Here is a 15,824-nt window from a genome sequence, read left to right as displayed (position 1 = left end):
TCATCCTGTTTCTAAGAACACAATATCTAGATGGGTAAAACAGGTCCTACAATCAGCTGGAATAGACATTGCTAAATACTTAGCGCATAGTATTCGTGCAGCTGCAACATCAAAATGAAAGCAGAAAGGACTTAACCCTGTAGAGCCCCATGTGACATATGTGTAACATTCCTTTCAGAGGACTTCTGTATTCCAGCTATTCTAGTTTTTTGATAAAATTTTGCACCAATACCCAACGTGACATACTTGTAACACAAAATGAGTGAATTTGATTGGTTATTCCATATATGGCGATCAGCATGCAATATACAAAATGGCCATCATCGACAAGAAGTCAAAGTCCATAAACACGCATCAAATATGTTTGATATTTTTGATTATATAAGGTATGAAATTGCTTTTTTTTATATATATTTGAGCTTTTTTAGTGTTTATTTTCATATTAAACCAATAATGTGCTCTAAATTCAAAAGTTATGTGTTATTTTACTTCGTCAAAACTTTTGTGTACATTGGTGTCACATTGGGCTTTCTGCCTCATAGCAGATAATATAGAATGTTGGAATAAAGGATGCAGTATCGCTCAAAAGCAACATGATAAGCTAATTACTTTGTATTGAATAAGAATAAGAGAGTATAAAGACCATGTAAATAACATTGGAGTCAAAAATCTGCTCACAATGCCCAATGCCTGATAGTCAATATTTACTACTTGAAGTGTAGACTGACTTGCTAACACTAGAATGAAATCTCTAGGTGATGGAAGGACAACATTTTGATGCTCACAATGTTCTTGACATCCTTGATTGTGACAATAGTGATGCTGGTGATTCAGATAGCAGCAGTGACAATGAATGTTGTTAACAGATACAGGTAAAAAGCTTTGCTGATTGTATTGGTTTTTGTACAAATGAAATTTAGATTTCCTATCAGCTTGGCTAACTGGCACTGGAATAAACCAAAATAGAAATGCTATAATAGCAATAAAGAAGATTGATTGTTTTAAAATTTCAAAATACAAATAAACTTGTCAGCAATTTTCAGTAAGGCTGATTATTCAAGAAGCCAATCATGCTAACCAGTACTTTTTTTCATTTGAAAATATTTTTTTCTGTAGGGAGAATACTCTGGCAGCAGTGATGATGATGGTGAGTTCGAAAATGTGAGTGGGGAAATCGATGATAGTGATGATAATGATGATAACATGCCCCTAGCTTCAAGCGAACAAGTAAGCCGAGTTGGAGAAAAACTTCATTTGTTGTGTCGGAAACTAGTGTAACAATTACTAGTCCAAACGTTGAAGCCCCAGTGAACATGGAAACAAAAACTCCTCTTCAATATTTTAAGCAATTTGTGAGTGATGATATGCTTCAAAATTTGGTGACAAGCACCAATGAATACAGTGTCCAAAAGTCTGGAAACTCGATAAACACTAATAAAAAAGAGATAGAACAACTCATTGGTATGTTTTTTCATATGGGGCTTGTAAGGATGAGTGGAGTTTGACAGTATTGGGAATCTGCTACTGCATACAGTCCTGTTTGTGATGTCATGAGTCGTAATCGATTTCAACTTTTATTCAAATGTAATTGTTTCTATGATTTCCACCAGTGATAGCATTACAATAAACATATTTTTTTCATTCTTAAAAACCTTGTTTTGTGTTGACTAATAAAATTATACATTTTGCCCTGCTATTTGATGTGCATTCAAACCATTATTCATACATAACATGTATTCTTACAAACCATTCTGAAGTGCATAAAGTTATCTTTTATGCCACAATTAGCCCAGTGTTACATATATGTCACGCAACACAATGAGGCCAAAATAGGACCTAAGCACAATTTTTTCACAATTTCAGCAAGTAATGACTCCAAATGAGTATAAAAGTCAATGGAAATAATTTTAGCTATAGAAAATCACATTGTGGGTTCTACAGGGTTAAAATAGTTTCTACAAAGATAACATTTAATAAGCCAAGCATTCTGTATTGTCTAAATTAAACCTCGCTTTCAATTCTTACGTAATAAAATTTTGATTCAGTTTGGATAGTAAATTTCTTTTTACCTTACAATATTTTTATGATTCAATCTAGAAAGCAACTTCTCTTCTCGAGTAATTTAGCGATTAAATAGCACACTTTTCGGAATCAAAGGAATTCTTTTGATCACATAGAGACAGCCGTCTAATTTATTACGAAACTAAGCGTATATAAAGCATTTCCAACTCACGTACAAAATTTCCTTCACATGACTAAATTACCGTGTATTTAAACAATGCATGTAATAAAGAGTTACCTTGACAACTAAAGCAAGCCCTCCTTCTTTCAAGCATTTGCAAAACCTCAATTTCAATACGAACTCTTGATTTTCTCGTAGCGTAGCCAAAAGGAAGAGGCATCAAATCAGGATACTCATCTCCATCATCACAGCCATTTTGATTTCTCCATTGATCTTTTTCAGCGTCAAGCTTATCTGAAGTGATGTTATTGCTTAAACCGTGCGACATGCGATTTGGAGAGATGTCCAGGAAGCTGCTCTGCTAAGAATTAGTTACCGTTCTCCGGATATAGACATCTATACAAAGTATATGACATTAAAAGACAGTAGCTATAAATTCTTCCTTACTTTAATGCTTGTTTTTCTTTATGATCATTTTTTAAGTGGAAGCCTAGAGTGAATTTTTCAAGCATGGATATAACTATATTCAAAAATACATATTCCAACAAGGATAAATTTCTTTATGACAATGCGATTCAATGAAAAGGAACTTGGAAGGCCAAAACGAGCTTTTCAATTCATCCAAAAATGGCAAATAACAAGTCTTTATATATATTTATTGAGCTCAACAAAAATTGTTCACATTTTTTTCATGTTTAGTAACACCAACACACAGTTAGTACATACAATATTTGAAAGTTTCTACATGTGAATGAACGTGAACTAATCCTTCTACAATCTCACCGAGAAGAGGCCACATTCTCTGTTGGTCCTTGTAATATCCCTCGCGTCAATAACATTCCTTAGAGTACTCTTCACAAAATGCTCCATCTGTATATACAAAGTTTGCAGAGTGCAATTACAATCTTCTTGCAAGTCTCTTGTGATGATTGCTTCCTCTTCCCTGTCGCAATCAGATTCCTCGTCCTAAAGGAAAGACGCTGATAGTTATTTTTACATATCTTCAGCAGCTACTATATACCTTGTGAGCCAACGAGCTCCCAAACTGTATATGTGATTCATCGCTATGTGATGCGAAAATGGCAAAAGGTTTATAATATTTTTTCTGCTTTTCTTTGGCAGCCAGATTATTCTCTATTAACTGCAAAAACAGCACAACACAATTAACTGAAGAATTGAATATTTTTTACAATTATCACATGTGTAAAAAAGATCACAAATAAAAATCAAATAAAATTTTAGAAATGCAACATTGTGCCACAAAAAAATATGCCAATATCCTGAGACTTATATCCAAGTAGAGTTAAAGGGTCATTATTGGCTTAGAGAAAAAACCCAGCATCGTATACCTGTCTTTTTTTCTTTTGCAAGCAATACTTCATAGATTTTCCTTTTGATTCTATTTCAGCAAGTTGTTCTTGTTTAGCCAAAACATATTCTGTCACTACATTTGGTTCAGAATATGTTGGCAGTGAATGCGATTCATATTCTTAGGCTTTTGCCACGAGATATACAGTGCTGTATTTTTTCTCTAAGCCAATAATGACCTTAAACTCTGCTTGGATGTAAGTCTCAGGATATTGGCATATTTTTTTGTGGCACAATGTTGAATTTCTAAAATTTTATTTTATTTTCGATTCATATTCATTATTCATAATGAATATGAATCATTGTTGTGATTAGCTACCTCAAAAGGAAATCTTGGCTTCCTAATATGCATTATCTCATAAGAGGAGCGAATACCCCCAGCTGGCTTGCTCTATATACAAGTCCCAGTCGTTCTGCTGCTCATTTATCACCTATGTGACAAAAAGGGCAAAAGGTTAATGCAGTTCTAGTCGAGTGATACTAATATAGAATTATTAAAATGCCAACCTAAGACAAATGCCGTTTTAATATACCATTTGTATGTTCATTTTGGCCATTAGTTTGGGGATGATAAGCAGCTGTGACCAGTTGGAAATTTTTTAAAGATTAAGTCATTGAGCAACTAAAGCAACTAAAGTAATGGAGAGTACTAATCTACAGAACATTTAAGATAGCATTAACACCTTACATACACTTGAAAGGACATCAGGGTAATTTACTAAAATTTACTAAAACACTTACATAGTTTTTCAACTCTTTTCCTTGATAAACACTCGTATCTAATACTTCTTAATTGAAGTATCCATTAAGAAATAAAAAATGTTTATTGTGTTAAACACGAAGGAGAAGGATTGCACATGCTCGAGAGTTCTCACAAACGTCTCCGAGGTTTGCATAAGCCAGTGAAAATACGAAAAACATCTTTTATTTCTTTTTATAAAATAACAATAACTGGCTGAATTTTTTTGAAAACAATCAAAAAAAATTGTAGCCAATCTGAATGTACGAAAAAACAATTTCAACCAATCTGCATTGCGTTTGAGCATTCAAAAATATGACGAATGTTTAGATAAGTGTCCTTAGCATAGGTTTAGAAAAATATTTGCCACAAACCCTAAAAACATTCGCGTTTTTCAAATGCATAGAAATACAATTTAATGTTACAAAAACTGCAAAAATATAGTGAAATTATTCGTGATTAATGAGATGTATTTGTTTTTCGTGTTTTCCATTTACATATGAGATATTTACGATTTATTACACTGTTTGTGTTAACGATAGTTAATTTTGTGTTGAGACTCGTCAGCATTATGTTGAACGAAAAAATGGCGAGGTCATAAAACAATTATTTTCTCGATTAAGGGGCTGCTTACATGATCCCTTACAGGGTTTCAGCCAAGCGTTAAATAATTTTGGCAAATGGAAAAGATTTAATACTTACCATCAGATGAATCTTCTTCAGCACTTTCACAATATTCTGATTTAACAACTATACGCATAACATTCAAAATCGAACAACAAATTTGGCCTAATTTGAGAATAACAACATAAATCACTCGTGGCGCTTAACAAACGGTAGTAATTTTTTCGCTTGAAGTTTTGCCCCCTTTCAATCACTCAAAATCATTTAACGCCACACTGAATCCCGGTTAGCCGGGATCATGTAAACAGCCCCTAAGCATATTCTAAATTAAACAACTATATGATATTATTTTGAAAAACGGTTTGAATGAAGAGATCATGAGACAGCGAAAATTTGAGTGTTTAATTTCAAAGACAGGTAAACTCTTGCTGCAATGATAAAGTGACAATAACTTTGTTGACAATAGGATCAAATTTCGATGTGCTAATGGTAAAGTTATGAAATATCTATGTAGATCACTGCTTTGTTATGTTCATGCTGAGCGCGTGCGTAAATTGGGTGCAAACCATGCGGTTTTATCTAACAGTAAAAGGATACAAACACGTACTTTATATATGTTGGTAAAATCTTTTTGAACGTAATCATGGGAGTGTCGTCATAAACTCGTTTCCTCCGAAACTCAATATTTATTTGTAAATTTCGTCATTTCTGAGATATTTATCCATTTCTATAAGATTTTCTCGCACTTCATGTCTCGTTGTACATATGGATATAGTTTATTGTTCGTTAATTCAGAGAAGACTAGTCAAATATCGTCGACTTTGGCATTTCCAGTGCGCCAGATGAAATAAGGAACAATTGCGTAAGTACGGAAATGTTATTGTCAATATTGAATGCATGACTGAATATGTCAGCAAAGTCATTCATGGATTCATGTTTCATACAATGACTTGGCGGTGTTGATTGGATGAGCTGTATTTGCTAAATTATCCTGCACGAATCAGCAAGCTCGTACTATGTTGAAATTTCATTATTGTTCATTAATAGTTGACAAGTGCATGTAAGTATTCCATGGTAACTTTAATTATATCATCGTGTGTTGTGATGAATAAACAGCCGCAAATTAAAAGAGGATAAACGTTGTGCGATTATACAAATTTGAAATTTTCATTTAATGTACAGCTCCTGCTACCTCTCGTGTTCATATTGTTAGAACAGCATCGATTTTAAAAGTGACCAAAAGCAGTTACGCTAGTTTTAATGGCGGCGAATACGTGGACGATTCTTGAAACAATTGTTTTGGTCATTGTATTCATAGCAGCACTTTGTGCAAATGTTAGCTTGTTTTATATCGTTGGTACGACTAGAAACCTTCAAACAAAAGCAAATGTATTTATCTTAAACCTGGCTGTCGCAGATCTACTTGTCGCGGTCATTAATCTCCCTGTGACTATAATAACTGTTATTGCCCAAGATTGGGTGCTTGGTAAGACGCTTTGTCAAATATCTGGATTTTTAACATTGCTCACGTTCGTAGCATCGTGTATGGCTTTATCCATGATCAGCATAAATCGCTACCATGCTATAGTTTATTGGACATGTTATGAGAGCAAGTACACTCGCCGTAAATGTGCTTTTTATGTTTGTATTACCTGGTTTATAACAATCATGTTATCTATACCTCCGTTTTTTGGTTGGGCGAAATTCGACTATGATCCAGGACAGAGTTATTGTTTTGTTGAATGGAAAGCAAGTAAATCGTACACGATCTTTATGATTGCAACTTGTTCATGTGGTCTGTTGTCTATAATGACTTACTGTTATGTTAGAATACTTCGTTATCACGAAGATAGTGGCAGAGATGTCCGCCAAATGGCGGTACGTTCTAACAGCCCTTCGTTACAAACTCTTGAAATGATGGACAAAGCACAGGGGTCAAGAAAAAATCGTTTGACAAGAACAGTAATAGTGTTAATTGTCGTCTTTGGCATTTGCTGGTCCCCTTTTGCGATCATAATATTGATCCAAGTATTCTCCAATGCGCATGTTCCACGCGCTGTGGATTTTGGATCCCTGGTTTTGGGATACTTAAACAGTTTTTTCAACGTGGTTGTGTATAACGCAACGAATAAAAAACTTCGACGGCAATTTTTGAATTTTTTTTCAGTGATTATCTTTCGAAAAAAGGACAAACGTTCGCAATACACTGAAGGCGCGCATTGTCACCGTGTCAGTGCATCGACGGGGAATAATATTTAAATTTTAGTCAATATTTTATTGATGCCAAATCATCAGGTACGAGAGAAACCTTTAATGAAATTGTGGTAAACCAAATAAAAAACTTCGACGGGAATTTTTGAATTTTTTTCAGCAGTTAACTAAGAAAAGACAGAAGACTAATTGGTCGCATTTTCACAGTGCATATATCGACGGAAAACTGTGCCTAAAATAAATCAATACTTTAAATCAGGGGTCTCCAAATTTTACAGCCAGAGGGCCACATGAACTTTCATCAAGCATGTTGAGGGCCGACGAACCGTATACCGCTGGTCAAAGAACAAATATTTTAATAAAACGAAGTACATTACACAAGCTTCATTAGTTAAGAAAATATTTATTCAAAATTTAAAGGTTAAATTTTAATGAAGAGTAATATCATAACAAAATCACAATTAGTCTGTTCAGTTTTGTCAATGTGAGTGGTGAAATTGGCTTTCTTAAGTGTCTCTGCGGGCCAGATTGAGAGGCCCAACGGGTCGCATCTGGCCCGCGGGCCGTAGTTTGGAGACCCCTGCTTTAAATGATCAAAAAGCGAAAGAAACATAGAGAAAAATTGTGGTTAACTATAGCGACGTTTCAACGAAGGAAACCCACCGGAGTTTCAGGAAATTCGACAAACAAGACGCTTTGCTGAAAGACATGTAATACAGAAAATTTCAGATTTAGTATTGCACAGTTAAAGATTTGCCTTTTTGCAGCCTTAAATCTAGAGAATAGCTATTAGGAAGGCAACTGCAATCCATATAATAATGTGTGTAGTAAAAATGTTGTGTGTATTGTTATTTCATAGTTTAGTAATAAATATACGGAAGGAATATATGTTGTATAATTTAGGATATTTCATTTGTATTTTTTATTGCATGCCAGATTTTATAAGTTCCCATGCAGAGTTTTATGTGTGCCAAAATTATAATTAAAAATTAGGGTGTATATACTTAACACTTCCTAAGTATTTTCTCTCTTAATTAATTCATGTTGTAGTAGTGCACGTAAGTCACGAAATGAAAACATATAAATAGACTCAAATTTTGAATAGTCGGGGAGATTGTGTAGATTGTTCATTGCTAATAAACTCCATAAAACAAACCGAATCAGAGTGCAGATCAATTTTCTGGACGAACTCAGTGAATTCTGCGACAATATAGGAAACGTAGCTATATGTAGCTAAAGTTTGTTTTAAATTTATCTGTTTCGCAACAGTGCTGTTTTCTTTTATGTTTTCCCCGTTCGCGCTGTCTTATACTAATAGAGAAGAATTTTGCAAGAACCTTGAAGCAGGTACAGTAATCTAGCTGGTGTAGTCGGGCCATAGGTCGGGAATCTTGTCCTTCAAAATTACATCGCTTGGTAAGTCACTTTGACCTGCCATTAAACTTTTGTTTTTTGCTCTTCATTGCTCACGTTCATGCACTTTACTTAGTTATCCAAGCTTGCTCTATTGTTTTCAGCACGGAGATTGTTATTTTTGGCAAAAATATTCAACATGTTCAATATTTGGCGAACGTCGCGAGTGATAAAAAACTCGAAAGTTCGACGCATACTAAAGCTTCCTTCCCAATAGCTTCCTTTTCATTGCGCAATGGAGTGTTTTAACTCCTTAGCTTCAATACGCTCTAAACTACTTTACACTCAGACTTGACAAGCTCAAAAACTTGCACACATGCGTAACAGTATCTAAATATAAACAAACTCTATGACAAAAAAATGAAACAAAGGCAATCAACGAAGCATGTGAAATAGTCCTTTATATAAGCGCAAGCATAAAGCCCGCCGCACACTGGCGAACTTGTTGAGCGTACTTGTTATTCGCGACAAGTTGGATCGACAAAAATGCAGGAAAGTTTTGAACAACATTTGTCATTCGTGACGGATGAGCTAAATATCAAAACGTGTTTGATATTTTTTGTCATGAATGACAAAAAATCCTTGTGTGCGTTGAGCCAACAACAAGTACACTTTAGACCACAAAATTGCGCATGCGCACAACTAGCATAACAAAATGGCTGATATATTGAACATCTTGAAAGAATTGATAAACGGCGAAGAATTAATACTGTGCTTGTAGCGACAACGATGCTGCTCACAAATGAGGGCAGCAAATCGTAGTCTTTTATTATAGTCTTTTTGTGAAAATGCGCAAAAATTCGTGAAAAATGGACTTTTTGTGAAAATGTGTAAAAATTCGTGAATTATAGTCTTTTTGTGAAAATGTGCGAAAACTCGTGAATTATAATCTTTATGTGAAAAGCGTGAAAATGCATGAATTATAGTCTTTATGTGAAAATATGTGTGTTATAGTCTTTATGTGAAAATATATGAGTTATAGTCTTCATGTGAAAAGTGTGAAATGCATGAATTATAGTCTTTATGTGAAAATATGTGTGTTATAGTCTTTATGTGAAAAGTGTAAAAATGCATGAGTTATAGTCTTTATGTGAAAAAGATTGAAAGTATTTGAAAATGTGTGAAATATTGTCTTTTTGTGAAAATATGTAAAAATTCGTGAATGATAGTCATCTAGTGAAAATTTGCAAAAAATGTGTACTTTATATTTTATATGTGGAAATATGTAAAAATGCCTAAATTGTAGCCTTTTGTTGAAAATATTAAAAAAATGTGTAACTTAGCTATATTTTTCGCATGAAAATGCGTGAAAATACGCGAACTATAAGTCTTTCCTACGAAAATAAGTAAACTACAATCGTACTTAGTCATTTTCCTAATTAATGAGTCCGCACTATCCACTGTTAAAATTCACGCTACAAACCTTAGCTGACTCAACCCGGGTTTGAACCAGGCATCACCATGTTGATAGATTGCATACTTGACCACTTGACCACTCAAGAGCAGTTGAACGCCTATAATTTCTCATTGTATATAACCTTCTTAGGATTTTCAAGTAAAAGACTACATTTCACGCATTTTTATGCGAAAGACTAGCTATAGCTATTTCATGACAAAGACTATATAATTCAAGCATTTTTACGCAAGAGTATAGTTTACGCATTTATACGCCAATGACGATATTTCACGCATATTTTCGCAAAAGACTATAGCTTACTGGTTTTCAAGTAAATGACTATAGTTCACGCATTTTCACTTTAGAGACCAGCTATATTTTATACCTATTTGTGGCAAAGACTATACTTCACAAACTTTCATGCAAAGGAATATAGTTCACGCATTTTCATGGGCAAGACAATATTTCATGCAATTGCATGCAATTTCATGCAAAAGTGTATGTTCACACATTTTTACGCAAAAGAGTAGCTATAGGATACGAATTTTAACGGCAAAGACCTGTGGCTCAAGCAATTTTTATGTCAAAGACTATATGTCACGAATTTTCATGTCAAAGACTATATTTCTTGCATTTCTTACAATATTTAACGCTATTTAAGACTTTCAACAAACGCAAACTTTTTCCTTTGCATTCCTTTCTCCTTTTTTAACAATTCTAACAGCCACTGCATGCAACTGTAACGACACAAATAATTAAATCTTTCCATTCTATAATCTAACCTTATCTTTTCTGTCTAAAATATCAAAATAGTCATTCTTTACATTAAATGAAAAAGAAAATTTATTGTTTACACATCAACCAAATTGATTGAGCAATCACTATTGCCCCTAACTTGTTCTTCCTAAACATCAACTAAGGATCTTTAATTTTTTCTCATATGAAATTATTCTTTCTCATACGAAATTAATATTTACAGCACAATTACATTTTTACAAATCTCATCTGCTCCTAGCTCTCATCTTCCACTTTATACATCAATCACGAACCAATTTTTCTACCTTCTGTTTAATCCTCAAATTTCTGTACCTTAACCTTCGTTGATCATTTCCTTCGAAAACAAACTTATACTATAAGCAGCCCAGAAACCTGTTTAGGTTTTTTTTATGAACCCATTTTATATATGTATATACTAAATACATTCCTTGATTCATGTGCAATGTTTGTCACTCACACGATCTCACGTGACTTCCACGTATGTATGGTCTTATAGATCTCCCCTAACTTCAACGTATGTATGGTGTCATAGGTCTCACGTGACTTCTACGTATGTATGGTTATATAGGTCTCACGTGACTTCCACGTATGTATGGTCTTATAGTTGTCACATTACTTCGACGTATGTATGGTCTTATAGGTCTCACATGCCTTCGACGTATGTATGGTTTTATAAGTTTCACGTGACTTCTACGTATGTATGGTCTTATTGTTCTCACGTGACTTCGACGTATGTATGGTCTTATAGGTCCCCATAACTTCAATGTATGTATGGTCTATGAGGTCTCACGTGACTTCTACGTATGTATGGTTATATAGGTCTCAAGTGACTTCCACGTATGTATGGTCTTATAGTTGTCACATTACTTCGACGTATGTATGGTCTTATAGGTCTTACATGCCTTCAACGTATGTATGGTATTTTAGGTTTCACGTGACTTCTACGTATTTATAGTCTTATAGGTCTCACGTGACTTCTACGTATGTATGGTCTAATTGTTCTCACGTGACTTCGACGTATGTATGGTCTTATAGGTCCTATAGGTATGGTCTGATTTCATTATATCGTGTTATGTCTTGCAACAACAAGAACATTCGTAAATTAAGGTAGACATAAATATAGGCGGGCATAAAGATTGACACAAAGTAGACATTAAGGTAGACACAAGCGTACACCAAAAGGTATACACAAAGTCAAAGGTAAACATAAAGAAAGACGTAAAAAGCACTAAAGTACAAATAGGTGTACGCAGATAGAGGCAAACTAGTAACGTAGTCACAGAGGTAGACACATAGGTGAATATGAAGGGTACACAAGTGAGCTTGAAGGTACGCAAGTGAACTTGAAGGTTCTCAGAAAGTTAGGATAAAGATGTGGACATAAAGATAGACAAGAATAAAGAATATATTATTTTCTTACTTAATTCTATAAATCGAACAATCTATATTTTTTCTTAATTACAGTTCTAAAGATCAAAAAATGATTGATGGATATCCTACTTAAGCGGTGTTAATATATGCAGCAAAATTACGTTTTTTTAGAAATTCCTTATCTCCTCTCATCCTCCCTTTCATTTTTTAAATAAATACATAAACTTTTGATAGCTTCTTTTTAACCATTTAAATTAATTTCTAGTCCATTTCTTTTCTTCCAAACCAAGCTCAAATGTTTTCACTTTTTTGCTCCAAATGCATAAATTTTTTTTTATCTACGACAAAGGACGATCCTTGCACATCAAACTACATTTTACTACATAAAAGAAACAGTGCTACACTGGTTTTCCAACATAAGAACAAAAATTTCTTGATACAACAAGACCTATCGAAGAGTGAAGAGGAGACGATAGAGAAAAGGGGAGAGGAAACAAGAGGAAAAAAGAATAAAGGACAATCAAGGAGAAAAAGGCAGAGTAGAGGGTAGGCATGCACAACAGTTGATAAAAATTGACAAACATCGAGAAGAGAAGAGGCAACAACAACAGAAGTAAGGAAAAGAGAGGCAAGGATAGGATTGGATATAATATTCTCCACCCCCGTCATTGTAACCAAAACAGTAAAATCATCACCATACTCTTCTCTATTCACTGTCGTCAAAATAAACTGTAAAATTAATAAACGGTGACAAATTCACCAAGACTAACAGAAATACCAGCACCAAGAAAAAAACTAACACGAGCATCATACACAAAGACTAACAACAATAATGAGCATTAAAACTGCTACTATCACTTAGACCAACACCAGCATGAAGACATCTTCACTATGAAGACATTATCATAAGACTAAAACTAGCACGAACACTGAGACAAAGACGCACATTACTTATGCTAACACTAACACGAGCACAACCACTATTCTGACTATTTAATAACTCAACTCTTTAGTTTGATAACCTTATTGCTAACCCCAAACCCTATTCCAATGTGAAGTACACCCTATTCAAACTGTTCAAGATGTAAAGCAGACCGTTGCTAATCAAATCACGGTTTGGCTTGAAAGGTAGTCAATCACAATTTGTAATCAAAATTGATATTTTGCTATTCAATCAAGTAGCGTTTTAAACATTCTCAAATCAGCAAAGAGTTTAAAATTTTCTACATCAGTTGCGACGCACCAAAGCAAACTGGTCAATTTTATTCATAACCAGGACAATATGAATAGGAAAGACCTTATGAGACGAAGCTATCAGCTGTATACGTACAGATTTGCTGAAATCAATAAAGAATGACATTCATCCTACCAAAAATTATGTGATTTATATTGTCTGATGACATTTGATATATTTTTCACATTGCTCATGTTGAAACAAGAAAATTTGCAGCTCACATTGGAATAATTAGTACGAACACTAATGCTAATTCCACACCAAAGAAACGCGTCAAAACTCAACGAAAATTAGAAATTGAAAAAGGTTAAGGACGGGCATTTTCAGGATATGTATTTCTTATGGAAGCAATTACATAAAAGTATACATTAATATACGTAAGTTTTCAAAGGCAATACTTACGTCACGTGACGTCAATACTTACGTCACGTGAAGTACATTACAACTTGGGTTGATGAAGCTCTAAACCTGGATTGTATATATCCAAAAAGGGACTGCAAATAGGTATCTTGAACATAATCAAAAATTAAATGCAAGCATCAATAGTCATATCTATAGATTCTTTGAAAAGCAAAATGTTTAACGAAGCATTTTTAGTGTCATATTTACAAAAAATATATAGGATATAATTCTTTTCATACACTAAAGCCACTTTCATCGTATTTGTAAAGAATTCATGAGACATTTGCCAAGAATACAAATTTTTCTTTTTGTAAAAGATTTCTGAGTAAACGAATGTCGAATATATTAGCGTTCCCATCAGACCACGTGCATTTGTCAAGAACATTACATCTTTAAAATGAAATTATTTTATATATATTGCCCTAAATACGCTTTCCTATATTACGCTGGTGTACATATTGAGCGTTCAACTCTTTAACATAGAAAAAATACAGATGTAATTATTTCCACAAAAAAACTTTTCAACCTCATTTATGATGGGAAATTGCTAATTGTTATGCATATACTCCTTGTTGTATAATAACAGTGCATTGGGAATCGAACCCAAAGACTAAATTGTACCGCTTTTTGAAAATACTCGAATTTGGCTGTTTCTTTTAGATAGTGCAGAAAATTTTGTCAATGAACACATTATGGATATTTTATAGTTCCAAAATTTGATCTTTGTAGAATTTTTGAAGCTCAAAGCTGGTAAGTTATTGCTTGAGCGAAATAGTAAAACAAAGGTCAATAGTTTCATGATGTCGTTTTAAGCATGGATGCTTTCCTTGCATTACACTTTACTATTTAACGTCACAAACAACAATTACCAGACTTTTTATACTGCCGTTTCAATGTCGAAATGCTAAAATGTGCAACTTCGAGCCCCACAATTAAACGGTAATAAAACTTTCACATTTACATCATGTGATATGTAAATAAATATGCAAAATAGTTCAACTAAAATCACCCAAACTGTTCGAAAAGCGACAGAGCTAAAACATGTTGGTTTTTTTGATGAAAATGAAGATGGCCGTAAATTTTTGCTGATAGATCTTTGGTTTGCTTAGCTAATCGTTCATAACTTTCAAATTGTGTTTCTTTAGGTGACATTATTGTATATGACATGAAGTAGTACAAGTTTAGTCCAACACCAAGCTCACTGTTTTTTTTGAAGACTTAACCGATATAAAAAATCCCTAATGGAAAAACCTGAACGGTATAAACCAAGACCGAACACAAAGGCACAAGAACTTTGCGAATACTGAACAGGAAAAAACCACTAGGGATTTTAGCCGAAGTTCCGCGCCCTGGGGGACCCATGTATATAAACAATAAACTTTACATACCTTTGAAACGATGCAAAAAGCCAAAAAATTAAAAAAGACCGTCCATTTTTTCAAAGCGCACCTTCAAGTCCAAAATTTTTATAGTATTTTTTAACATGCACTATAGTTTCGGAAGAAAGTCGCCATTTTAACCGACATATACGTATACAAAGCCAAATTAAACCGATCACCGAAGTGGACAATTTTCTTCTTTGCACGAGAAAATTGTGTGTTTGATGGGAATTTCTTAAAACGTGTGTTTTTCTTATCTAATCCATGACCAAATCAGTCGCACCTAGCGCCACTTAAGCGCCCCTATTTTGCACCGTTTAATTCAGTGCTTTGCGCGTCTGGTGCCCCTAACGCCTAAAATTGGAGCAAGCGATGGCTGTATGACATGGATTAGATTACTGTACTTCAAGATAGTTTGTACGGTCAGACGAAATTCAACGTTTTTTTTAAACCTCTTGAAGAAGCACACGTTAAGTTTGGTTACCAATGAAGTGGTGATAGTTTAACCAAACAACCGGCAGCGCTTTATTTAAATTATATTTTAAAGTTTGACAATTATCACATACATGACTTTCATAGAAACGCGACTGGTGAACATGGAAACCTTCGTGTAACTTTTTAGTTAAATATGTGACAACGTCTGCGGTTTGTCTTCATAGTAACCATTATAAAAAAAAGCAAAACAATGTACTTTAATTAAAACCGTGTTTTCTTTTACGTTATTATGA

General features: G+C 34.0%; 1 protein-coding gene and 2 long non-coding RNA genes across 8 annotated transcripts; 2 read left to right on the top strand and 1 right to left on the bottom strand.

The window, feature by feature from the left end:
- Positions 1 to 253: 253 nt before the first annotated feature.
- LOC124454263 lies at positions 254 to 2,737 on the top strand. Of its 3 annotated transcripts, none has more exons than XR_006951369.1 (4): positions 254 to 386; positions 756 to 872; positions 1,117 to 1,227; positions 2,465 to 2,737. It is a non-coding gene; the product is annotated as an uncharacterized LOC124454263 (long non-coding RNA). The 3 variants fall into 3 exon arrangements; XR_006951370.1 differs by having other exon boundaries at positions 1,117 to 1,461; XR_006951368.1 differs by lacking the exon at positions 2,465 to 2,737 and having other exon boundaries at positions 1,117 to 1,651.
- LOC124454262 lies at positions 1,953 to 5,553 on the bottom strand. Of its 2 annotated transcripts, XR_006951367.1 has the most exons (3): positions 5,521 to 5,553; positions 2,966 to 3,148; positions 1,953 to 2,578 (listed from the first exon to the last, which is right to left on the bottom strand). It is a non-coding gene; the product is annotated as an uncharacterized LOC124454262 (long non-coding RNA). The 2 variants fall into 2 exon arrangements; XR_006951366.1 differs by lacking the exon at positions 5,521 to 5,553 and having other exon boundaries at positions 2,966 to 3,340.
- A 141-nt stretch (positions 5,554 to 5,694) lies between these two features.
- Positions 5,695 to 7,469, top strand: LOC124454261 (melatonin receptor type 1C-like). Of its 3 annotated transcripts, XM_047005084.1 has the most exons (3): positions 5,695 to 5,775; positions 6,096 to 7,208; positions 7,285 to 7,469. In XM_047005084.1, exon 2 carries the CDS (start codon positions 6,174 to 6,176, stop codon positions 7,170 to 7,172), a length of 999 nt encoding a protein of 332 aa, XP_046861040.1. In that variant the 5' UTR covers positions 5,695 to 5,775; positions 6,096 to 6,173; the 3' UTR covers positions 7,173 to 7,208; positions 7,285 to 7,469. The 3 variants fall into 3 exon arrangements, with proteins under 3 accessions (XP_046861040.1, XP_046861038.1, XP_046861041.1); XM_047005082.1 differs by lacking the exon at positions 7,285 to 7,469 and having other exon boundaries at positions 6,096 to 7,266; XM_047005085.1 differs by lacking the exons at positions 5,695 to 5,775; positions 7,285 to 7,469 and adding an exon at positions 5,782 to 5,973 and having other exon boundaries at positions 6,096 to 7,266.
- The last annotated feature ends 8,355 nt before the right edge of the window (positions 7,470 to 15,824 follow it).

This window comes from Xenia sp. Carnegie-2017, unplaced genomic scaffold, assembly GCF_021976095.1.
Source record: "Xenia sp. Carnegie-2017 unplaced genomic scaffold, XeniaSp_v1 HiC_scaffold_3, whole genome shotgun sequence".
In the NCBI taxonomy this organism is placed as follows: domain Eukaryota; kingdom Metazoa; phylum Cnidaria; class Anthozoa; order Malacalcyonacea; family Xeniidae; genus Xenia; species Xenia sp. Carnegie-2017.
Note: the sequence above shows the minus strand (reverse complement) of the source record. Positions and strands in the feature narration are given on the sequence as shown.